Genomic DNA, 24,717 nt, shown 5'->3' with positions numbered 1-24,717 from the left:
CATACCCTATAAAAATATATTACCATAATATACTTATTTAGGTATTTAATCATGTATTCTGCTTTATTCATGTTCATCAAGTTTCATTAAAGTTATCTGTTTTTATAAATGTTTTTAAAAGCACAAAAACAATATTTTTAAAAAAACATTTTAGCTGTAAGTTTGTCTAATGAATTTCAAATGTTATGGTTTCGGAACGTTCTGAGAACATTCAAATGTAACATTCCCAAAGTTATCAAATAGAATGTTCCTTTAATCTACTAGACATTTTGAACATTCTGAAAACTTTTGAAAGTAACATTTTCATTACTTCATGGGAACATTAGAAAACTGTTCTTAGAACGTATTTTTGTTAGCTGCATGGGCTTGATGCAGGAATTGCTTTTTTAAAACAAAAAGCACAATTATGCTTGAAAATTGTTTTTCTGGCAAGCTTTATTAGTGCTACTAGATTCACCTCATCTAGCATCACTATTATGCAGCAAATGAGTGTGCGAACCTTTAGTATGGATCGGTGGAAAAACAGTGCCAGCAGCTGAACCAGGTCATAGTGGACGTATCCATCTTTCTTCTCTGTGCCGATGATGTTGGGCGGATGGTACGGCTTCCCCTTATTGACATCCACGTTCTGGTTGAATGGGAAAAAGCTGAACTGGAAGAAGTATTTGACGACGATAGTGACCTGAAGAAAATAAAAACACATTTATGATTTATTTGTACATACCTGGATTCTCTGTAGTGAATGGGTTCCATCAGAATGAGAGTCCAAACAGCTGATAAAAACATCACAATAACTCACACAATAAATCCACACCACACACCACCAGTCAAGAAGGGTTTTCTAGACAAGTAAAAATGATTGTCTTGTTTTCAGAAAAAAACAAGTCAAAGTTAAGTGTGTTTTTGCTTGAACCAACCAAAATAATCTGCCAATGGGGTAAGAAAAATAATCTTTTCTGTTTTTTTTTTTCAGATTTTTTTTTCTTACCCCATTGGCAGATTATTTTGTTTGTTCTACAAAAAACACTTCATTTTGACTTGTTTTCTGAAAACAAGATAATACTTTTTGCTTGTCTAGAAAATCCTTCTTGATTTAAGAATGTTTAGATATTTTGGCTGGAAACAAGAAAAAAATCAAAGTATACATTTTTTTGCAGTGTTATCTGCAACTCAACAGTTTAAAGTTATAAATGTTTTAAAGATGGATCGGTTTCATACAAACAAGCATTTTTTTCACTACACAGGATATTGACTGATGGACTGCAGTGGTGTGGGTTAATTGTGGATTATTGGGATGTTTTTATCAGCTATTTGGACTCTCATTCTGACGGCATTAATTCACTGCAGAGAATCCATTGGTGAGCAAATGATGCAATGCAACATTTCTCCAAATCTGTGCTGATGAAGAAACAAACTTATCTACAGTCGTGGCCAAAAGTTTTGAGAATGACACAAATATTAGTTTTCACAAAGTTTGCTGCTTAACTGCTTTTAGATCTTTGTTTCAGTTGTTTCTGTGATGTAATGAAATATAATTTTAAGCACTTCATACGTTTCAAAGGCTTTTATCGACAATTACATGACATTTATGCAAATAGTCAGTATTTGCAGTGTTGGCCCTTCTTTTTCAGGACCTCTGCAATTCGACTGGGCATGCTCTCAATCAACTTCTGGGCCAAATCCTGACTGATAGCAACCCATTCTTTCATAATCACTTCTTGGAGTTTGTCAGAATTAGCGGGTTTTTGTTTGTCCACCCGCTTCTTGAGGATTGACCACAAGTTTTAAGATCTGGGGAGTTTCCAGGCCATGGACCCAAAATGTCAACGTTTTGGTCCCTGAGCCACTTAGTTATCACTTTTGCCTTATGGCACGGTGCTCCATCGTTCTGGAAAATGCATTGTTCTTCACCAAACTGTTGTTGGATTGTTGGAAGAAGTTGCTGTTGGAGGGTGTTTTGGTACCATTCTTTATTCATGGCTGTGTTTTTGGGCAAAATTGTGAGTGAGCCCACTCCCTTGGATGAGAAGCAACCCCACACATGAATGGTCTCAGGATGCTTTACTGTTGGCATGACACAGGACTGATGGTAGCGCTCACCTTTTCTTCTCCGGACAAGCCTTTTTCCAGATGCCCCAAACAATCGGAAAGAGGCTTCATCGGAGAATATGACTTTGCCCCAGTCCTCAGCAGTCCATTCGCCAGACTTTTTGCAGAAGATCAATCTGTCCCTGATGTTTTTTTGGAGAGAAGTGGCTTCTTTGCTGCCCTTCTTGACACCAGGCCATCTTCCAAAAGTCTTGGCCTCACTGTGCGTCAGATGCGCTCACACCTGCCTGCTGCCATTCCTGAGCAAGCTCTGCACTGCTGGCACTCCGATCCCGCAGCTCAATCCTCTTTAGGAGATGATCCTGGCGCTTACTGGACTTTCTTGGACGCCCTGAAGCCTTCTTAACAATGCAGTGGAAAGTTTCTTTTCGGGATTAAGTTAATTTTCATGGCAAAGAAGGACTATGCAATTCATCTGATCACTCTTCATAACATTCTGGAGTAGATGCAAATTGCTATTATAAAAACTTAAGCAGCTACTTTTCCAATTTCCAATATTTATGTAATTCTCAAAACTTTTGGCCACGACTGTACATCTTGGACCTGAGGGTATATAACTTGAATGTTTAACTTGGTCAACTTAGGCACGGAATCGGTGCCTAAACAATTAATTTCTACAGTATTCACCAAAAACAAACCCTGACCTCTGTGTACACGATGGCCGTCATCCAGAAACGCTTGCTGGGCCGAGGAACGGAAAGCATTGCCCACAGGAAGATGAGGATGGGCAGCACAAGCGTCGCCATGTTAGCCGAGATCATGTGGTTGAGGATGATGACCAGGTAACAGACCATCTCAGAGTGCGCCACCAGCAGGTTATAAAGAGCGTAACACAGCTGGAGACCAAGCGGCTGTGATTTATAGAAACTCTCAGAGTTCTCCAGCTCCTCATCATAGAACATTCTAGAAAAAAGTGGGAAAATGGGTCACATTATATGACCGTATATAGACAGTCTCATACAATTCAATTCACACATTTTGCTTTAGTTTTGCTGGTATGAGAATATTCAATATCTCACCAAAGTGAGTACACCCCTTAGATTTCTTGCTTGTGACACTAAAACAATATATGGCAATAAAGTTCTTTCTGACTGCTGACTGACTAACAGTATATAAATAATAGGGATGACAAAGTCGAACAAAATTAAACACTGGGCCGAAGGACGGTTACCGAACATGGTTTTTCGTGTTTTTTTCCCTCATGTGTTTTGCCATTTTTTTTTTACCATTGCATAAATTAAAGAGCCAAAATGTGCTTTTCACTGTTTTGTCTTGCTTGTCTTTGCTTTCAACAAAAAATAAAAAAATCAACTACAACACCAATACAAATATTTAAAAGATTTACTTAACACTTAACATTTTTAACATTCTAGTAGACATTAAAGCCTACCAACAAAGCACAATTTAACTTAAAATTAATAAGTTAGTAAAATAATATTCTTTGGCCATTTTTAAGACTTGAATCAGGCATGTGTTTTTAATGTATAAATAAATGCAGCCTTGCTGACCAAAGGAGAATGCTATAATAAATTTATTAACAGAGCTTTTGTAATGTTAGCTTTATTTTTGTCTTTTTTTATTTTTTATTTTACAGAACAACAGTATAATTACAATGCTAACAATTATGAAACCCACAAGTACTACTTTTTGTTGACAGCAGCAGATTTATGAATGATTCTGTCTCATGCTTTGGACTTTGAACCCTGGCTAAGGACCTTGTATAATTTGTGTGTATATTAGACATTAAACAACATTCTGTAGTTTATTTAGCAATGGTTTACGGCCATTTTGGGATTTTAGTCATCGTACAGTAACCAGCAACAACCACCTCTTTCTTTCTCTTCTCATCAAAGCATGCAATGCGGTTCTAAACAGTCTCTCGATTGTTTGTCTCGATGATTTTTGCTGTATTAAAAATTATCCATTAAAACTAAACTTTGATCATTAAAATTACATATTTAAATGTTTTTCTTGTGAAAATAATTTTCTCAAGCCTTAAAACAGCTTGAATGTAACTCTACCTCCCTTGCCTTATTTATTATACACGGATCAATGAATATGCAAATTAGCCATGCCTCCACTCCCTCACACCAGCCAGAGCCTCCTGATCTGTCCACTAACTGAATTTAACCGTAGTAAATGCAATATAATGGCAATAACATGAATAATGACGGATAAAACTATGTTTTTACTAGTGGATACTGTAACTTTCGTTAAAGTTACTTACTTATCCTCAAAATGCCTCGAAGGCTCTGGGCAACTTTTACACTGTTGCCACGGGTTAATTTTCAAGTTAACAGTTAGCGGCTGGCGGTTAGTTGTTTTGCTCTATTTAATTTTAGGTTTTGTGCTGGTAATCCTATTGGTATATTTTGCATGCTAATAATATGAATCTATCTATTGATATGACTGGCTATTGAATTTTGCAATGGTGTTGGTTAATGGACTCACACATGGTTTGTCTAAAAGCATATTAAAAACACTACACAGACAAATAATATAAAAAAAACATGCCGACATGTTTGCTGTATTAGTGCGTGCCTCTATTTGATTGTGTCTCGTCATTGCTCAGTATAATTTATTCAGCCTTTTCGCTTATTTCGCACACTGAAAGAGCTTTTTTCCGTTATTTTGCGGCTGAATAATTTTGGTTGCCAAACATTCGATGCATCCCTAATAAATAATAGTAAAATAACACTGGTATTTAGTAAGATATTATGTTGGTATTGGGATTTTCACCTCATTGACACCACATACCTCTCCAAAATAAGCTGTAATGCAATCAAGACAAGCTCTATGTACTCACTTGTTGAGCAGCAGTTCGCTGGCGGTCAGATCGGTGGTCATGGAGGGCAGCAAAGGGTCATCCATATCAGATTTGCTGTCGGGCGTCATCAGCATCAGCCGTTTGTCACTGTCACTTTCATCCGAGCTCACAGAGAGACGGTCGAAGCTCACGGCTTTGCTGTAGCTGGGCGGCACGTCAGCATCCGAGGTGTTGGGGGCATCTGTGTCTGGGGTGAAAAGCTGCCCGCTGACCACATCTGTTTGCATGTTCTCCGGTCCGGATGATTCACCTTCGTCCTGACGGATCGACTGTTCACCTTCCTCATCTTCAGTAACGGACTGCGCTTCCTCTTGATGCTCCTCAAAATCCAGCTGAGGAACTTGATCTTCCATTGCTTCCTCTGGATCCACCAAATCCCATTGAATTTCCTCTTCCACTTCTTCTGCCGGCTCATCTGTGACTTCCTGTGTCACTTCTTCTGCTGGCTCTTCTGTGACTTCCTGTGTCGCTGCTTCTGCCAGCTCATCTGTCACTTCTAGTGTCACTTCTTCCTCTAGCTCATTCGTCGCTCCCTGTTTTACTTCTTTCACCTTAATTTCCTCTTTCTCTTCCTCGTGATCTGCTTCTTCATGTTTGTCCTTAACAGTCTCTGTGGTTTCTTCATGTTTTACCTCCACCTGTTCTTTCTCATCCTCAACCTCGTCGATAGTGTCGTTGGTTCCTTGTCGAGAGAAAAGTGTGATGCACTGAGTAGCTTCACTGGAGGCAAAAGCACAAAAACAACACAAACAGGAAAGAGTTAATGAGTTCAGTACTGTACATTATTACAATCACTATAAACATAATAACTATGAACAGTAGAATATTTTAGAAGACATTTTGACATTGAATATTGGCTTTGAATAACACAATTACCTACAGTTCTCTATACCAATTTATACACAAATGTGGATTACAAAACCAGTCATAAGCAGCACAGGTATATTTCTCGCAATAGCCAACAATACATTGTATGAGGCAAAATTATAATCTTTCCTTTTATGCCAAAAAAAAAGGATATTAAGTAAAGATCATGTTCCATTAAGATATATTGTGAAATTCCTACCATAAATATATCAAAACTTTTTTTTTAATCAGTAATATGCATTGCTTAGAACTTCATTTGGACAACTTTAAAGGCGATTTTCTTAGTATTTTGATTTTTTCTTAGTATTTTGATTTCAGATAGTTGTATCTCGACCAAATATTGCCTTCATTATTCATTATTTATCCTATTTTGTAAATTTAGATATTTTGTAAATAGATATTTTCTAAATTTCCTACCATAAATATATCAAAGCAAAATATTTTATTAGTGATATGCATTGCTAAGAACTTCTTTTGGACAACTTTAAAGGTGATTTTATTAATATTTAGATTTTTTGCACCCTCAGATTTCAGATTTTCAAACAGTACAAATAGAAAACTTAAAATATTTACGTATATTATTAACCACTAAAATATCATCCTTTTCTAGGATTTTATACATTTTTTAGAGGCTAATCAATGTCTGATATATCCAAAATATTCAATATGCAGAGTTGTGGACTCGAGTCCATGACTCGAGACTCGACTCGGACTCGAGTCACAAATTTGATGACTTGTGACTTGACTTGACAAAATCAAAGAAGACTTGGGACTCGACTTAGACTTTGACAGCAATGACTCGAGACTTGACTTGGACTTGAACCCTGTGACTCGGCAAGTCTTCTAAAGAAAAACTTCGGAGAGATCTGATCAATATACGCTGAAGCGCACTGAAGCTAAGTGAGCGCTTGTAATGTTTTTATCCACATAATGTTCAAGATATTTAATGTTTTAGGGGCCGTTCACATGTCGAGCCTATAAACGCGTGAAAACGCTAGGCTCGCCGCTTTCTCTTTCTTTCCATACCGCTCTGTAGCAGTGATGCGCGGGTTGATCCAGTATGAGCGGGTGCCTGCGGTTACCCGCGGTTACGAGTCATCCAAAAATATTTTTAATGATATTCGGTCGCGGTCGGTCGGGTCGTTTGAAATAAAGATGCCAATTAAACCTTTGTAATTTATATAGTACTAGACACAATTTTCTATGAAATACATAGACCTACACTTTGCTGGCTGAATGATATTTACCTTTTGAATGTTGAGCGTTATTAACTGTTGAATAAATGCTGACGCGGGACAAAATGCCCGATTTCCCAACAATGAGCAATGCCATTGTACCATGTTAATAGGCTACTTCTAAACGCATATGGCTCAGTAATGTCAGCTTTATGTATTTTCTGAGAGGGGATGGGATTTTTGTTGGGAAAGTCAGGGAAGAGACGCACACTTCGATTAGACTGGATAAACACATGCAGCATATTAATTGTTAAGAAAATGGTATTCCTAATAAATGTATCGAATATTTTGATTATGTCCTATGCTTCTCTTTCTTTTTGGAATTATTAGACACATTTTACTATGTCTTTTCAAATGCCTAGGTCTGTTTAATTTCCTTAATTATAAAATTTCTAGCACTATTTTTAAACGTTTATTCAAGCAATAACATATAAATTATCTAATTTATATGCCTGTTTGAAACCAGGGATTAAAAATGAATTTCAAGTAAAAACTGTATTTTGTCTTTACATTTCGAGAGAGCGAAACGAACGAAATTAAACATTACTTAATAAATTCAAAGCACTATAATTTCCTTATTCATTTGATACAACTATTATAGCTATACAATTAATATATATATAAAATAATATTATTTTGTATTATTTTGTACGAATATTATCATATTCGTGATTCCTGAATTTATATATGAAAACTTTGTTTTGAAGTGCATTCGTTATGTTTGTAGAATACAATTTGCGCGTCTACATTTGAAATGACAAACTTGAGCGCGACATGTGAACGGCCCCTTTGACATTTACATTACACATAATCACTATAAACCACTTATAATAATAAGACGAAACGCGATGTATAGTGAAACAGCAGTAGCCTAATAATTGTCGTAAAATGTATGTATTTTTTCATGTGAAATAGCCTATGTATCCTAAATGTTCACTCTATTCTTCCTGTTCACCAGCCAATCACTTTCTTTAAAGAAATAGATGAATTTGCGATAAATTAATGTCTATATTATGTATTATTAAATATTTGACTCAACTGATTCATTAAAATCACTGAATCGTTAACAATGAAACAGTGGACTTAAAATAAATTATTAATTCAATTGGCCTAGATTTGATCACAAACAATGATTAATTCCTCAATGAAACACCACTAATTATTACAGCCTATCTTTTATAATTATATCTACTGTCTATTATTGACTTAAAATTTACTGTAGTAATTAATACAGAGACATTAATTTGGGCAAACAGCACTATAGTGACTTGTTTAGGACTTGAAGCTTAAAGTTGAGGACTTGCAACTCGACTTGGACTTGCTCGTCTTGACTCGGGACTTGACTTGAGACTTGAATTCGAAGACTCGAGACTTACTTGTGACTTGCAAAACAATGACTTGGTCCCACCTCTGTCAATATGTAAAACTACTACAACTAATAATAAACAAAAAATAATAATAATACAAATATATGCATAATATATATATTATTATACTAATAATATCAATATTAAATTGCATTGATTTTAATGATACATTATTTTTCTAATAAAATAACTATAATTATTATTTATCAAATTAATTATAAACAACAATCACAATAATAATAATAACAATACAAATAAAATTCTACTATAGTTTTTAAAAATTACTGCAATGTAATATTTATATGAATAGATGTTTTTCTTTGTTTCACTAGATGACACTATAAATAAATAAATAAACTATTGTTATTATTTTAAATAACAATTGTAATTATTTTTAACTATTACAAATATAATATTAAAACAATACGGTAACACTTTAGAATAGGGAACACTTATTAACTATTAACTACGAATTTTCCCTCAATAAATTCCTAATTTGCTGCTTATTAATAGTTAGTAAGCTAGTTGTCAAGTTTAGGTATTGGATAGGATTAGGGATGTAGAATAAGGTCATGTAGAATACTGCATTAATATGTGCTTAATTAGTACTAATAAATGGCTAATATTCTAGTAATATGCATGCTAATAAGCAAACCGTAAAATAAAGTGTTACCAAAAATACATTTTAAATAAAAAAAATCATAACTTTAATATATATTATTAATACATTTTCTAGCTTTTTTCAGCTTTTTCATCACTATAAACTTGTTTACATTGAAAAAAAAGAGACAAAAACAGGGCCTGATGGGAGTGTGAAGGGTGAGGATGAATGTGATGAAGATGTAATGATTATGAGTTCAGCACCTGGACATGACGCTGCTTCCGCTGTCCCCAGAGGAGTTGGACATGTCCAAACCGTACATTTTGCGCAGTTTGGGACGAGCACGTTCACTGGTTTTGGGAATATTCTGAGGTATGTCGTCCAAGTCGTCCAAGGTGGACTGACGGGAAAACAGCATGGTGGCTTCGGTGTATGCACTGACGGATGGACAGATGAGCGCAAATATAATGCAATGAAAATATGACAAGAAAATTAGAAACAGAAAATGAATGAGGTTGCCAAAACACCTGGTTCTCAAATGTTGCTCCTGGTAAAACAAACCTTAAACTATGATATCATAATGCAATGCAAAGTGATTCAATTGAAATGTAGAAATATAATGTCTTTTATATAATGAGACTTTTTGCGAGAATAATATAAGTCAAAGATGAAGACCTGGAGATGCTGTCTCTGGAAGCGAAGGAATCCAGACTGTGTCCGGCCCGTCTGCGACGCTCTCTGTTTGAGCATGAGTCCTCCTCACTGATCCGGTCCAGGCCAGATTCACGGGATCCGTTCAGCTTCATCTGCTTCTGGTAATACACATGGATGCTCTCTCGGGACGGCACGTTTCCCTGCAGGACAAACAATACAGTGGATCAGTTCTAGATCAACATCAGCTAGACCAAAATTATCGTCATGAACTGTTATATTCTTTATTTCTGTGATGCAAAGCTGAATTTTGTATCAGCCATTACTTCAGTTTTCAGTGTCACATGATTCTTCAAAAATCATATTAATATGCTGAATAATTACTGTTATTATCAATGTTGGAAACAATTGAACTGGAAAATGAAATTCTTTTTTCAGGATTCTTGATGAATAAAAAGTTAAAAAGAACAGTATTTATTCAAAATATAAATCTTTTCTAACAATATAAGTCTTTGCTATTGCTTTAAAAAAAAATCAATTTAAAGGTGCCATAGAATGCATTTAAACTATATTTTCAATTGTTTTCTGATATCTACATAGAAGGTATATATGGCAAAGGAAAAGGCAAAAATTCTTGAGAAATGGTTTTACAAGTCCATTTACAACCCCAGGATATGTCCCTAGAATGAAATGCTCTGTTATTGCCTTTTTTGGAAGGACCGTGAATATTGATGAGGGGCTCTGCTCTGATTGGCTGCTTCACAGGGCTGCTCATAGCTCGCACATGGAGGAAATATTTATTTAATTATGGAGCTCTAGCCGCTTTTAATATGCGGTTTGTTGAATCTGCCGTTTTGAATCGGCGACATTTTACTCTCACTATTGGGATCGCATGTGCTCTGTGTAAAGTTATAATGCAGCGACACAAATACTTACTACACAAGTTTAGATGCTTGTCAGTGATACTCAGGATCTGTAAATCATTCGCCATCATCAGCACAGTCGTCTCTCCTTTTATGTGGTAAGTGAAATCTTATGTACTGCAATGTAACAGGTTAACGCTAGCATTAAGTTAACCATGTCCCTTCAGTGGCTCTTTACTGATGTACTGACGATGATTGGGCTATGCAAATGTTGGGGGTGTAACTACTAACGATTGGGACTATTGTGTAATGGTCGGTGTTATGTTGGAATTGACCTATTTTTCAGTGGTCTTTTGCAAACACCAGATTTAAATAAGAAGAAGGAAATGGTGGTGTTTGAGACTCATGGTATGTTATGTCCATGTACTGAACTGTTATAATTTAACTATGCCAAGGTAAATACAGTTTTCCATTCTATGGCACCTTTAACACATCCTTGGTGAATAATTCTTGAAAAAAAAAAAAAAAAAAAAACATTTACTGATCCCAAACTTTTAGATGGTAGGTTATACTGTTACAATTTATATTTTAAATAAATCCTGTTCTATTCAACTTCCAAGAATCATGGAAAAAAGTATCACAGGTGCCAACTAAATATTAAGAAGCACAGCTGTTCTCAACATTGATAATAAATCTGCATATTAGAATTATTTCTGAAGGATCATGTGACACGGAAGACTGTAGTAATGATGCTGAAAATGCAGCTTTGTATCTCAGGAATAAATGACATTTTAAAATATATTCACATAGAAAACCGTTTTTTTAAATTGAAATAATATTTCACAATTTTACTTTTTTTTTTCTGTATTTTTGTTCAAATAAATGCAGCCTTGATGAGAATAGGAACATTTTTTAAAAAACATTCAAAATGTATTTATTTATATGTATAAAATAATGCAGAACCTTTTTGACTTCTCTGGTCAGCATGCAGCGTTCAATGCGCAGAACGGTGGAGATGTCGATGTATTCTCTGCAGACAGAGTTCAGCCACTTGGTGATGCCCTCAACAGTGGTCAGAAACAGCACCCAGGTGAACTTGATGATGTTGAAGACCCTCTTGAAGATGTTGTCTACAGGAAGTGCAAAGGTTAGTTGAAGTTTTGAGGTCTGTCTGAAGTTTACAGGTAAATGGGTAAAATAAATGTGTTGCATGAACACACCTGGTCCGTCCGTTTTGTCTTCCTCTGAACTCTGACGGTCTTCTTCACCGATCTCTATCGCCACATGACCTACACACAGGAGGTTGCTCGTCCATGAGTTCAGTTCATAATTATGGCCACAAATTGTCAGTTACAGTCCATCTCTTTTGAAGTTCTTGCCACTTTTTACCTCACAATTCTGAGTTTAAATCTCAGAATTCTGACTGTTTCTCGCAATTCTGAGAAAAGGTCAAAATTGTCAGATATAAACCAAGAATTCTGAGAAAAATGTCAGAATTACAATTAAGTTTGCAGTTCCAGGTTGACATTTTTTTTTGTTTCCACCATAATTCTGGCTTTATATCTCACAATTCAGACTTTGTTTCTCACAAATTTAGATGAAGTCACAAGTATGAGAAATACACTCAGAACTGAGAGATATAAACTCACATTTCTAAGAAAAAAAGCTTTCTTACTTTTTTTTTTTTTTCTACACTCATGCCACAGAAGAACCTTTTTTCTAAATGGTTCCATAAAGAAACTTTAACATCTGGAGAATCTTTCTTTGTGGTGAAAGAAGGTTCTTCAAATTACAAAAAGGTAAGAAAGAGATGGTTCTTTAAAAAACCTTTGATTTTTGGTTGTTTGTAGAACCAAAAATGAGTTTATCGTTTTGAGTTTGCAGTTTTGAGTTTATCACACAATTCAGACCTTTTTTGTTTAATTCTGCATTTTGATCTCAAAATTCTGAATAATTGTCACAATTACTGTTTTTATTGGTGACAGAAACAAGCATCCATAATTTTCAGATGTTAAAGACAGCCATACCTTCTTTTCTGTCTTTTTTACGTCTGCGGCCGTATCTCTTCCAGAAATGGCGTCTCCCTTTGCCTCTTTCTTTCAGGGCAGCTTTAGATTCAGCGATCCAGGTATGATACACAAACTATGAAACATCAATATGAATTCATCTATTAATGTAGTGTTTAAATCTAGTCTTGCACAAGGACATCGACACACACACACGTTGCACATTCAGCCATTTCAGGAAGCCAGTTGAAATTTAACCAACGATTCAAATTTGCATTTGACATACATACACTGCATTTTAGACCATGAATTGGTATTTTAACCCTGAAAAGGCTGAATTTGACTCGGAAACTGGATAAACAAGCACATCCACCACAGTGAACACAAACAACTGTTTCCAATCAGTGTTGTTTTTGACAACCATCTCAGATTTAGTCTTAGTCTTAGTCTTTTGGACTAAAATGGTTATTAGTTTTAGTCAAATTTTAGTCACTTCTATATGTGATAGTTTTAGTCCAATTTTAGTCGACGAAAAGTCAAGAAGGTTTTAGTCTAGTTTTAGTCAAAAAAAGGGGAAAAAGTCTTTTAACAAATTAATGTAGGTCAGTAAGTATTTTGCTGTTGGGTAGTGTCACTTAAAGTTGTGAAAATAGCAGATCTATAGTTCAACACAATGTGAGCTTCCGGATCGACTATTTTCACCAATAATTACAATAATGAAGGAATGTTTTAGAACATAAAAGACAAACAAGGATGGAATGCTAAAACGGCTTGCCATACTAGTATGGCAAAGAGCATTTAATGCTAAAACGGCTTGCCATAGGCGGCAGGTACTTTTTTCGGTTTTAATTGGCATGCACAATAAGCAGAAATGTCATGCATTTTAAACGTCTGACGGACCACCCACTAACATTTTCGTCTATTCTCGTCTCGTCAACGAAAACTCACACACGTCTCGTCATGTTTTAGTCATCAACGAGCCATTTTTATCTCGTCATCGTCTCGTTATCGTCATGGAAAAAAGTGGCGTCAACGAAATGATTTCGTCATCGTCATCGTTGACGAAAACAACACTGTTTCCAATCCAATTTTTCCAAATCATTGAAATCCGTTTGCATTTCTGACTTATATGTCTATATGTGTATATAGACATGTTTTTATTCAGTTTTTGGACTGAACGAGTTGTTTGAATCCAGGTTACACAAGAAAATGGAAAGACAGTAAATGGTTTTTGCTCCACTAATATCAGAATAATTCACACACAGTGTTTTTTTATTTGATTTCTCAAAAGCAGTGGAGCAAATCACATCATTTACTAGCAAATAAAAACCTTTGAAGTAAATAAACAGAAAATAGACAAAGAAATGACTTCCCAAAAAAACACCACATGAAACAACACCCTCAAAATCATTTCCATTCCATGCATCCTTGAAGGAGTTATATTTCACTGTTTCATATTTGTATAAAAATCATAAGTGGAACAACATGGAATGGAAATCTTACAATAAAACACCATCAACAAACACAGAGATGGAAACACAGACGACACGTTCCCCGCGGTGGTACCTTGGCCGCCCTTATTAAATACTGCAGAACAGTTTTGGGCAGTTTAATGACTGATCTGGGTAAAGCCACGAGGGCCGAAGCAAACTTTCTGATCGCTCGCTGAGAGAAGAAAAACCAGGAAAAAGTCACAGCATCAGTGTCCTGAAGCCCTTCAAACAGTTACAACACAACACATGAACAATAATACATGGCTTGGCGCTAAACTCTCTGGGAATTTTCTGGGAAGCAACAATGGCGCTTTTGAAGAACGTTTTTTGTTAAATCTCCCAATCATTATTGCATAGCATTGCATTTTATTTCATAAAAATATCAGCATCTTTACTAAACTGCATATTTGTGAACATCTGATTTAAACTAATATGTTTTTTACTCTATATTCTCATTTACCAGACTATACACTTTTAAGAATAAAGGTGCTTTAAAAGGTTCCTCAAAGCAATGCCATCGAAGAACCATTTTTGGTTTCACAAAGAACCATCTCTTTCTTACCGTTTTATAATCAGAAGAACTTTTTTTTGCCACAAAGAACCTTTGTGAAACAGAAAGGTTCTTCAGATGTTAAAGGTTCTTTATGAGACCAAAAAGGTTATGCTCTAGCACCGTTATTTTTAAGAGCGTATAAGCCATAAAAACTTAAATGATCAAAAATGACACAAAACATAAAACCTATGCAAACCTAGAAGTTAAAAATGTAAATTCAATCTGTTTTTTTTTTCAGCAGATCAGCAGTGGTTCACTCACCTGGAAGGCTGATCTCTTGGGTAGTTCTTCATCTTTTTTTTCCTCCTCTTCCTCCTCCTCTTCACTGTCAGTTTCAAAGAGGTAATAATCACCACTTCTTACCACTGAGAGAGGAACGGAGGAGTGCGTTTAGCAAGAAAAATCATATAAAGTTAGCAAACAGGAGAAAATTTCGATGATCAAATCATTGTACATCCATGAGAAAATACCAATAAATCTCTTAACCAAACTTACCTGAATCTTTAAATATGAAACTGTAGTCAAACTTAGTTTATAACGCACAACAGATTAACACAAGTCGTTAACGTTTGTAAAGTAGTATCATAAAAAGAAAAAACAATAACATAGCCTCAATCATCAGTGCTGGGGGTAACGCATTACAAGTAATGCAAGTTACGTAATCAGATTACTTTTTCAGGTAACTAGTCAAGTAAGGCATTACTTTTTTAATTTACAAGAAAATATCTGAGTTACTTTTTTAAATAAGTAATGCCAGTTACTTTTTTTTTTGCCATTTATTGATGGAATCCTCTCCTGTCCCCATATTGAGAGAAATCAAGAGTAAGATGTTACTTTAGTTCTAGAATAAATGTGAACATGCATTAATCTCTCGCAAAAATACTGATTCAGTATTACTTAAAATGAATAAAAACCATGAAAGGCATAAGTGTAAGTACTTCTCAGAATTTTTTTTTTTTAATTTAATTTTTGAATATTATCACCAAATATTGGATTTAATCTCTTTGTCAACTTTTTTTCTTTCATTTAGGACTGGCTTTGTGTTTCTATTTGCATCTGATTAATCATAAGCCTCATTTATCTCATTTAGAGTAGGTACCTCATTTTTTGAGTAAAAAAAAAAAAAAATAATAATAATTTTCACAATATTAAACAAAAAAAAAATCATAAAAATTTGCACTGTTTATTAGACTAGTGCGCTTTACTGTTTAATCAGGAAGTTTGCTTTTAAATGCTTTTATTTTGTACAAAATTGCAGAAAGTCACACTTGTGGTGCTCCCGGTCAAAAATGACCAGAACAAAACAAATGCTTATAAATCTCTAATTTTTCTATATTATCACCAAATATTGGATTCATTCTTTTTGTCAACTTGTTTTCTTTTATTTAGGGCTGGTTTTGTGTTTCTATTTGCATCTGAGTAATTGTAGGCCTCATTTATCTGAGAGTAGGTACCTCATTTTTTGAGTGAAAAAATCTATTTTTATGAATAATTTTCACAGTATTAAACAAAAAAATCATACAATTTTTGCTGTATATTACACTAGTGCGCTTTACTGTTTAATCAGGAAGTTTGCTTTTAAATGCTTTTATTTTGTACAAAATTGCAGAAAGTCACACTTGTGGTGCTCCCGGTCAAAAATGACCAGAACAAAACAAATGCTTATAAATCTCTAATTTTTCTATATTATCACCAAATATTGGATTCATTCTTTTTGTCAACTTGTTTTCTTTTATTTAGGGCTGGTTTTGTGTTTCTATTTGCATCTGAGTAATTGTAGGCCTCATTTATCTGAGAGTAGGTACCTCATTTTTTGAGTGAAAAAATCTATTTTTATGAATAATTTTCACAGTATTAAACAAAAAAATCATACAATTTTTGCTGTATATTACACTAGTGCGCTTTACTGTTTAATCAGGAAGTTTGCTTTTAAATGCTTTTATTTTGTACAAAATTGCAGAAAGTCACACTTGTGGTGTTCCCGGTCAAAAATGACCCGACTCCAAACAATTGCTTATAAATCTCAGATTTTTCTATATTAACACCAAATATTGGATTCATTCTTTTTTGTCAACTTGTTTTCTTTCATTTAGAAACTAAACGTCCTGATTAAATATTAAAGCCCACTGGTGTGAGAAACTTTTCATAATTTCTTACCTCAAAACGAGGTTAACGAGGTACCTACTCTCAGATAAATGAGGCTCAGATGCAAATAAAAACACAAAACCAGTCCTAAATGAAAGAAAACAAGTTGACAAAAAGACTGAATCCAATATTTGGTGATAAGATAGCATAATGAGGGATTTATCCAGTCATTTTTGACTGGGAACATCAAAGGTGTGACAGCAATTCGAACACAACTAGAGGGTTAATCCCACTTTATTAACCAGTGTCTTGGCTGTTGGCCTTCTTTTTAGGGATTAACGTGATATTGTAATGCATTACTTTTAAAAGTAACTTTCCCCAACACTGTGAATCATTATAGACTTTTTTTAAAAAGTAGCTGTTTAATATTTATACTGCTTTAATAAAACACCATACAATCAAATCAAAATGAACATAAAACCAGACCCGTTTTGTATCTCTAGTTGGTTTAGTAAGTCATCTTACACCTCAGAAACACCTCTGTGTCTGCATTTTCACAATTGCATGGCAAAACAGGATTTGGAATATAGAAACTGCCTTGTGTCCTTGAACAGAAGAGCCGCAATGGAGGGGGAGGACAGGGGAAGATGCTGGGAAAACATTTCAACACTTTTCTGGCCCTAAAAATCTCCAAAAAAGATAATATTTTCTATAGTGATTAGACTCTCATTAAAATAAAAACCTACAATGGTGATACCATGGTTTTCAGAAATGATAATACCATGTTTTTTGCAGAGAATCATGATAGTTATACTATGGTATTGTTTGCAGCATATGTACATACCATAGTATATGAATATGGCAGTCATATTCAATCATGTACCATGGTATTAACGTCTGATACCATCACTGTACCACGGTACCACCATAGTATGTTTGTTTGGCAAGTTTTTGCTTAACTGTAAGTATTCTAATCACTATAGACAAATATTGATGCTCAGTGAAAGTTTGCAGTGAAATCACATCTCATGTGCTTCAGTATCACGCTGATAACTCAGATCAGCTCATCAAAGAGGACAAAGAAAACACCATCTCACTCAATTCACACACTGTACAGCACCATGAGTTTGAGGTATTTCTTTTGCTTTTTGATGGTTTCTGTTGAGCATGTTCCTTGTTGAATAGGAGATAAAGAGAGGGACCTTAAACGTCTGGTTTATAAAGTTATTTCACCCAAAAATTAACATTTATGAATCCTACTGTCATTTAAAAGATTTTTTTTCCACATGGAACTCAAAAGGAGAAATGCAGTCTCTTTGACACACTATGAAAGTATTTTTTTTTTTTGTTGCTAATTTACTGAAAAAAAAAAACATTTCACTTCATATTCTGAATTTTTAACTTTCAACAGTTAAAATGTTAAGAGTCAAAAAGGATTTTTTTAGTGTTTTTAAGAAGTGATTACTAAGGCTTCATTTATTAGAACAAAAATACAGTAAAAACAGTAACATTGTGGAATATTATTACAATTTAAAATAACTCTTTTCTATTTGAATATAGATTGAAATTTTATTCCTGTAATTTCAAAGCAAAATTTTCAGCGAAAATATTTCTGATTATTGCCAATGTTTTAAACAGTTGCTGATTCACATTTTTGTGCAAAATAATCAATTTTTGTTTTTGTTCAATAGAAACTTTAAAAGAACAGCATTTCTTTTGTAACATTATGAATGTCTTTACTGTTACATTTGATCAATTTAATGTATCCATTCTAAATAAAATAATTCATTTTGTAAAAAAAATATAGCTGCAAGCAAAATTACAGGGCCAAGCACTAGGCAAGGGAAGCAACAGAACAAGTGCAGCTATGAGTAATTGAAGCCATTTTAAGGTGATTTTAGTCAAAATGGGTATAAAAAAAAACATAACCAGCCACTAGTAATACAATATAATCGGTTATCACTTTTGACCACAAGTTGGCACTGTCTCAAAACGTTTTGAATGCTTTCAGGTCATGGTCTTGATGGTACATATAAAGTTTCGTAATGGTACAACAATGCATTTGTAAAAATGTTGCATTTTATATCATAATACTCTATTGTAGTCAATGGCAATTTCATGTTTTGTTCAATTATAGCGCCACCAAGAGGCACAATCCCACTAATTTTTATGTGTGTCCTTATAGTGTGCCATACATGTGTGTCAAATTTGGTGAAAATTTCTCGTTTTGTTTTGGAGTTATAGACATTTTTCTACATGAGAAGAGAAAAATGACAGATGGCTGACTTTGTTTGCATTTTTTTTGTCACTTAGTAACAAAATTTAGGCAATTGAGCATTATAATATCGCCAGCATGCTGTGTTTCCAAATTTCCTAGGGTGGTTTCGCGTCGATAGGAGTAACGGTTTCTAAGATAATGGCAAATGTTTTTTAAGCACTAAAATGCAAGATTGCACAAACCATAAGGCAAACCCTGGCATGTTTGGTATTACTGGACTGGCAAGAATTCAGAAGTCTAAAAAGGTGACTCCTTTGAAAATAAGTCGACCACACCCAAAGTTATAAGCATGTGAATATTTAATATTACGACTAGGTGGCCCTGGCTTTAAACTTCTCAGGCTCCTTCGGGGCATCGTGTTGATGACCCATACCGAGTATCGTTTAGAATACGTCAATGCATTCGTAAAATATAGCATTTTACTACAAAATTCAAAATGGCAAATGCCCAAAATGGCTGACATGAGAAAATTGCCAATCCATTTTTGTGTGCTTTTAGTAGAATTCGTTTGTGCGTTTTTCAAGAACGGTTTGACTAATCAATTTGAATTCTATAAATTTGTGCCAGCATGGTTTGAAGATGATCTGAGCCAATTTTGGTGAAAATCAGACAAACCATCTAAGAGGAGTTTAAAAAAACTGGTTTTATGAACTATTAAAAATGGTAAAAAAACAAAAAAAAAAAAACTAAACCTTACGATTTCTTAATTTTGGATATCATTCGACTCGGCATGATGCAACGAATCTAAAGAGACCAGTTTGTGATTTTTGCCCAGACCATTCAGAAGTTATAAGCAAAATACCCATTTTTCATATCTTCTGACCACTAACTGGGACTTCGCCAAAACACTACAGGTGGCCTCAGGTCATGCTTGATATAATGCACACAAAGTTTGGTCTCAATACGCCAAACCGTTGCAGCGATATAGCCTCAAATACATTTTTGCATGCTTTTCGTAGAATTCGTTTGATTCGAGAACTTGGACTAATCAACTTGAATTCTATAACTTTGTGCCAGCATGGTCTGAAGATGATCTGAGCCAATTTTGGTGAAAATCAGACAAACCGTCTAGGAGGAGTTCGAAAAAACTGGTTTTATGAACTATTAAAAATAGCCAAAAAACAAAATGATTTTTAAAGTTTGGTGTTCATTTGACTCCAAGGAGTCAGAGGAAAAAAGAATTTCCATCTAAACCTTACGGTTAAAAAGTCATTAGCAAAAAAATATTTGAAATTTTGGACAAGTGGTGGCACTATAGAGTTTGAGTTAGAGACTCTAAACTTGCTATGGTTAATGCTCTCTATCAGTCTCTAGTTCTCTATCAGTGTGCCAAATTTCACCACTTTTTCCACAAGCCTTTCTATGGGCTGCCATAGACTTCCAGAGCGGAAAAAAAGAATGCTAACAGATACAATTAGGTACCATCGCACCTGTGGTGCTTGGCCCCTAAAAAAATACATAAAACACTGACTTATTGCAGTAAAAAGAGCACCATGAACATTATGCTAAATCATTTCTTAAAACTTTCCATTGAGGAAAAAAACCTGCATTTTCATTTTTGGATGAACTACTCTTATAATACCAAGACAGCTCAAATCGGTTCATTATTATACAGTGATGAGGAAAATCTCTCTCTTTTCTTCGACAGTGTTTCTACTGGATTTAAGAAAGCAGAGTGATTCTCTACTGTACGGCTCTGTTCACCTGTTAACACGGTGGTTAACCATCCAGACATTCAACTTTTCCTCCGGCAGCTGTATTGATCTATTTAAGGTATCACATTGATGTACATTTTTTCGGGTTAGGACATTTTTAATTTAGTTTTACACTTCAAAGGATCAAGGAAAATTGTATTCCTTATGAAACGACTGCATTAAGTATGTAATTTAAATGCCATCAGCCTTAAATAGATGTAGAAAAGTCAGGTCTAGAAGGTGCGTTTGTTGTCTCGGAGATCTGACGGAGCACAAGTGCAGTATGGGAATCCTCTGACTTCTGGTCAAGGACACAAGGATCAGTGAGATCAGAGGAAGGTATGAGGAACCTACTGGACGCATGGTCAACCCAAGGCCTCCACCACTGCTTTTTTTGCACCTTGTTTTTCTTTTTCTCTGCAAATGAAATGTCAGAGCGTTAATGAAAGCACGCCAGAAGTGTCGGTGAAACCTCCTGGTTGCTTAATGGAAAATGTGAATAATATGCAGTTGATTACATAGATAATGCTTGCATAAGAGTGCTAAACTTAGCTTTTTACCATTTTGTTGATGAAGTTTCTAAAAGCGGACACAATTTTATCACAATTACACTGTCCTGCTGTCAAGATCTACATCGTACCATCATCATCATCTTCGTTGTCGTCGGGTTGGATGAGTTTCTGCTCATCTCCAGACTCCTGAGTCATGCTGAGCATCTTCTCCTTTCCTCTCTTGAACTTCTGCTGTCGCGTCTTAATACGATCCATCCTGAATTAATGCATTCATAGTAGTGGGAGAAATCATTCACATTTTGTAATTGAAATAGAAGTCTCTTCTACTTACCAAGGATTCATTTAATTGACAATAAATACAGTAAGAACAGCAAAATTGTGAAATGTGTGGTGTTTTCCAATTTAAAAAATACATTTAAATTGGTTGGTTTGGTCCAAGAACTCTTAATGAAGAATATTATGAAAACTTGTGCAACTGTAGAGCTCTTTTGTAGACTATTATATGCAACTCATGAACACACAAAGATCATGGCACATGAATGAAAACATGTTTCTCACTGTCTCTTCAGTTGCTCCATGGATTTCTTCTCCTCCTCCAGACGAGCTCTCACAGCCTTCACAATGCTGGCCTGAAACAACTCTGCTCCTCTGACAGAGAGACAGACAGACAACACTTAACTACACTGTAATTACATTTACACTTATTGTACTAGATATTATAAATGTCACATTTATGTTCTTAGTCCATACTTCAAAATCAAGTGACTGTTCTTAGATTTTAAATGTATGGAAGCGTGTTTCAGCTATGAAAAAAAAGAAGTTGTTACCATTTTTTTTTACTTTCTGGTTTGGTCTTTTTTCTTGGAATTCTGAGTTTACATCTCAAAATGTTGACTTTTTTTCCTTTACAAATCTGACTTTTGTTTCTCAAAATTCTCAGTTTACATCTTGAAAATTTTAGTATTTTACCTCGCAATTTTGACTTTTTTTTTCTAAGTTCTGAGGTTATGTCTCGCAATTTTGACTCATTTATCTGAATTGTGAGTTCACATCTTGCAATTCTGACTTTTTTCCCTAAATTCTAAGTTTACGCCTGGCAATTCTATTTTTCTTTGAATTGTGAGTTTACGCCTTGCAATTCTGACTTTTTTTCTCTGATTTCTGAGTTTTCATCTTAGAATTCAAACTTTTTTTTTTCTGAGTTCTGGCTTTGTCTTGCAATTCTGACTTTTTTTCTCTGAATTCTTCATTTTCATCTCAACAATTCTAACTTTTTTTCTCTGAATTCTATGTTTACGTCTCACACTTCTGACTTTTTCTCTGAATTCTGAGTTTTCATCATGGAATTCTGATTTTTTTTCTCTGATTTTTGATTTTTCATCTCACAATTCTGTCTTTTTTCTCTGAATTCTAGGTTTACGTTTAACACTTCTCATTCATGAAATTCTGATATTTTACTTAGATTTTTGATTTTTCATCTCAGAATTCAGACTTTTTTCTCTGAATTCTGAGTTTATCTAAGAATTCTGAGTTTACATTTCACAATTCTGAATTTTTTTCTGATTTCTGAGTTTACGTCTCGCAATTCTGATTTTTTTCTCAGAATTCTGGGTATACGTTTAACAATTCTCACTTTTTCTCTGAATTCTCTGAAAGTTTTCATAATGGAATTCTGATATATTTCTCTCATTTTTGATTTTTCATCTCACAATTCAGATTTATTTCTCAGAATTCTGGGTGTACATTGAGCCATTCTCACGTTTTTCTCTGTATTCTGAGTTTTCATCTTGGAATTCTAACTTTTTTCTCTGATTTCTGAGTTTACGTCTCGCAATTCTGAATTTTTTTCTCTGAATTCTAGGTTTATGTCTCACAATTCTGACTTTTTTTCCCTTCACAATTACATTTTTTTTTAAATTTTATTCTAACTTTTATTCCTTAGAATTCTCAGTTTACATCTTGTAAAACTGAGTATTTTCCCTCACAATTCTGACTTTTATTTCTCTGAATTCTGAGTTTTCATCTCGCAATTCTGACTTTTTTTTTCTTAATTCTGGGTTTAAGTCTCGCAATGCTGACTTTATTCTCTAAATTCTGTTTTTGTCTCACAATTCATAAATGTTTCTCAAAATTCTGAGTTTACATCTCATAATTCAGACTTTTTTCTCTGAATTCTGGGTTTAAGCCTCACAATTCTGACTTTTTTCTCTGAATTCTGGGTTTACGTCTCACAATTCTGACTTTTTTCTCTGAATTCTGAGTTTACGCCTTGCAATTCTGACTTTTTTTCTCTGAATTCTTCATTTTCATCTCAACAATTCTGACTTTTTTCTCTGAATTCTGAGTTTACGTCTCGCAATTCTGACTTTTTTCTCTGAATTCTGGGTTTACGTCTCGCAATTCTGACTTTTTTCTCTGAATTCTGGGTTTACGTCTCGCAATTCTGACTTTTTTCTCTGAATTCTGGGTTTAAGTCTAGCAATGCTGACTTTTTTCTCTAAATTCTGTGTTTTTGTCTCACAATTCATAAATGTTTCTCAAAATTCTGAGTTTACATCTCACAATTCAGACTTTTTTCTCTGAATTCTGGGTTTAAGCCTTGCAATTCTGACTTATTCCCCTGATTTCTGTGTTTATATCTCACAATTCAGACTTCTCTTTTCAAAACCTTCAGTTTATATCTCGCAGTTATGTTTTTCTCACAAATGCAAGTTTATATCTTATAATTCTGACCTTACACCTCACAATTGACTTTTTCTCTTTTCAAAATTGCGAGAAAAAATTCTGAATTATGAGATTTAAAACTCAGAATTGCAATAAAATCATAATAATCGCGAGATAAGAATTCTGCGTGGCAGAGAAAAGCTTCCACAGAAACTGCAAATACGAAATTATCCCTCAAACATGTCGTACCGAGATGCAAGAATCTGTCCGGCGCGGATGTCTGCAACCACATGGAGGAAGTAGTAGCTCATGAAGACACGTCTCTGCAGCAGGAGGAAAGTAAAGCAAATACTGTCCCAGATGATCCCGGCCTCGTCTTTCGGCACCTCACATGTACCTTTATAGTCGGCTGAAGACGCACGGAACACATATATAGCCATTAGAGATTTGAATAATGTAATGTTGCTTTTCAACCAAAAGTTATAAGTTATAGTTATAAACAGTGTTGGGGGTAACGCATCACAAGAAATGCAAATTACGTAATAATCTTACTTTTTCCAAGTAACTAGTGAAGTAACGCATTGCGTTTTAATTAACAAGAGTTACTTTTTCAAATAAGTAACGCCAGTTATTTTTTCCCCCCATTTATTGATTAAAAGCTCTCCTGTCCCCATGTTGAGAGAAATTGTGAGTAAGCTGTTATTTTAGTTCTAGAATAAATGTGAACATGTAAAAAAATAATCTCACTCACTAAAAAAACAGAAACAGTATTCCTCAAAATGAATAAAAACAGTGAAAATTCAAATGCAAACCTGCAATAATTTAATATGTTAAATAATACAAATATCCTTTATGTATTTAATCCCATTTTATTAACCGATGTCTTTGCCGCCGATCTTCGAAGATCCAATT

At 34.5% G+C, this 24,717-nt stretch overlaps 1 protein-coding gene across 1 annotated transcript in view; it reads right to left on the bottom strand.

Moving 5' to 3' along the window:
- piezo2b (piezo-type mechanosensitive ion channel component 2b) overlaps positions 1-24,717 on the bottom strand; it is a 151,711-nt gene that overhangs the window by 19,542 nt on the left and 107,452 nt on the right. The window contains exons 30-44 of the mRNA XM_073848538.1: positions 24,055-24,214; positions 21,700-21,789; positions 21,270-21,397; positions 20,984-21,046; positions 14,834-14,937; positions 14,093-14,191; positions 12,548-12,662; positions 11,741-11,809; positions 11,484-11,650; positions 9,682-9,860; positions 9,270-9,443; positions 5,488-5,656; positions 4,916-5,136; positions 2,754-3,012; positions 500-682 (exon numbers count right to left, since the gene is read on the bottom strand). Coding sequence (XP_073704639.1) covers positions 500-682; positions 2,754-3,012; positions 4,916-5,136; positions 5,488-5,656; positions 9,270-9,443; positions 9,682-9,860; positions 11,484-11,650; positions 11,741-11,809; positions 12,548-12,662; positions 14,093-14,191; positions 14,834-14,937; positions 20,984-21,046; positions 21,270-21,397; positions 21,700-21,789; positions 24,055-24,214 — 2,180 coding nt within the window. The remainder of the gene's footprint in view (positions 1-499; positions 683-2,753; positions 3,013-4,915; positions 5,137-5,487; positions 5,657-9,269; positions 9,444-9,681; positions 9,861-11,483; positions 11,651-11,740; positions 11,810-12,547; positions 12,663-14,092; positions 14,192-14,833; positions 14,938-20,983; positions 21,047-21,269; positions 21,398-21,699; positions 21,790-24,054; positions 24,215-24,717) is intronic.

This window comes from Garra rufa, chromosome 10 (assembly GCF_049309525.1).
Source record: "Garra rufa chromosome 10, GarRuf1.0, whole genome shotgun sequence".
In the NCBI taxonomy this organism is placed as follows: domain Eukaryota; kingdom Metazoa; phylum Chordata; class Actinopteri; order Cypriniformes; family Cyprinidae; genus Garra; species Garra rufa.
The sequence above is the reverse complement of the archived record's forward strand: the minus strand, read 5'-3'. Positions and strand labels throughout refer to the sequence as shown.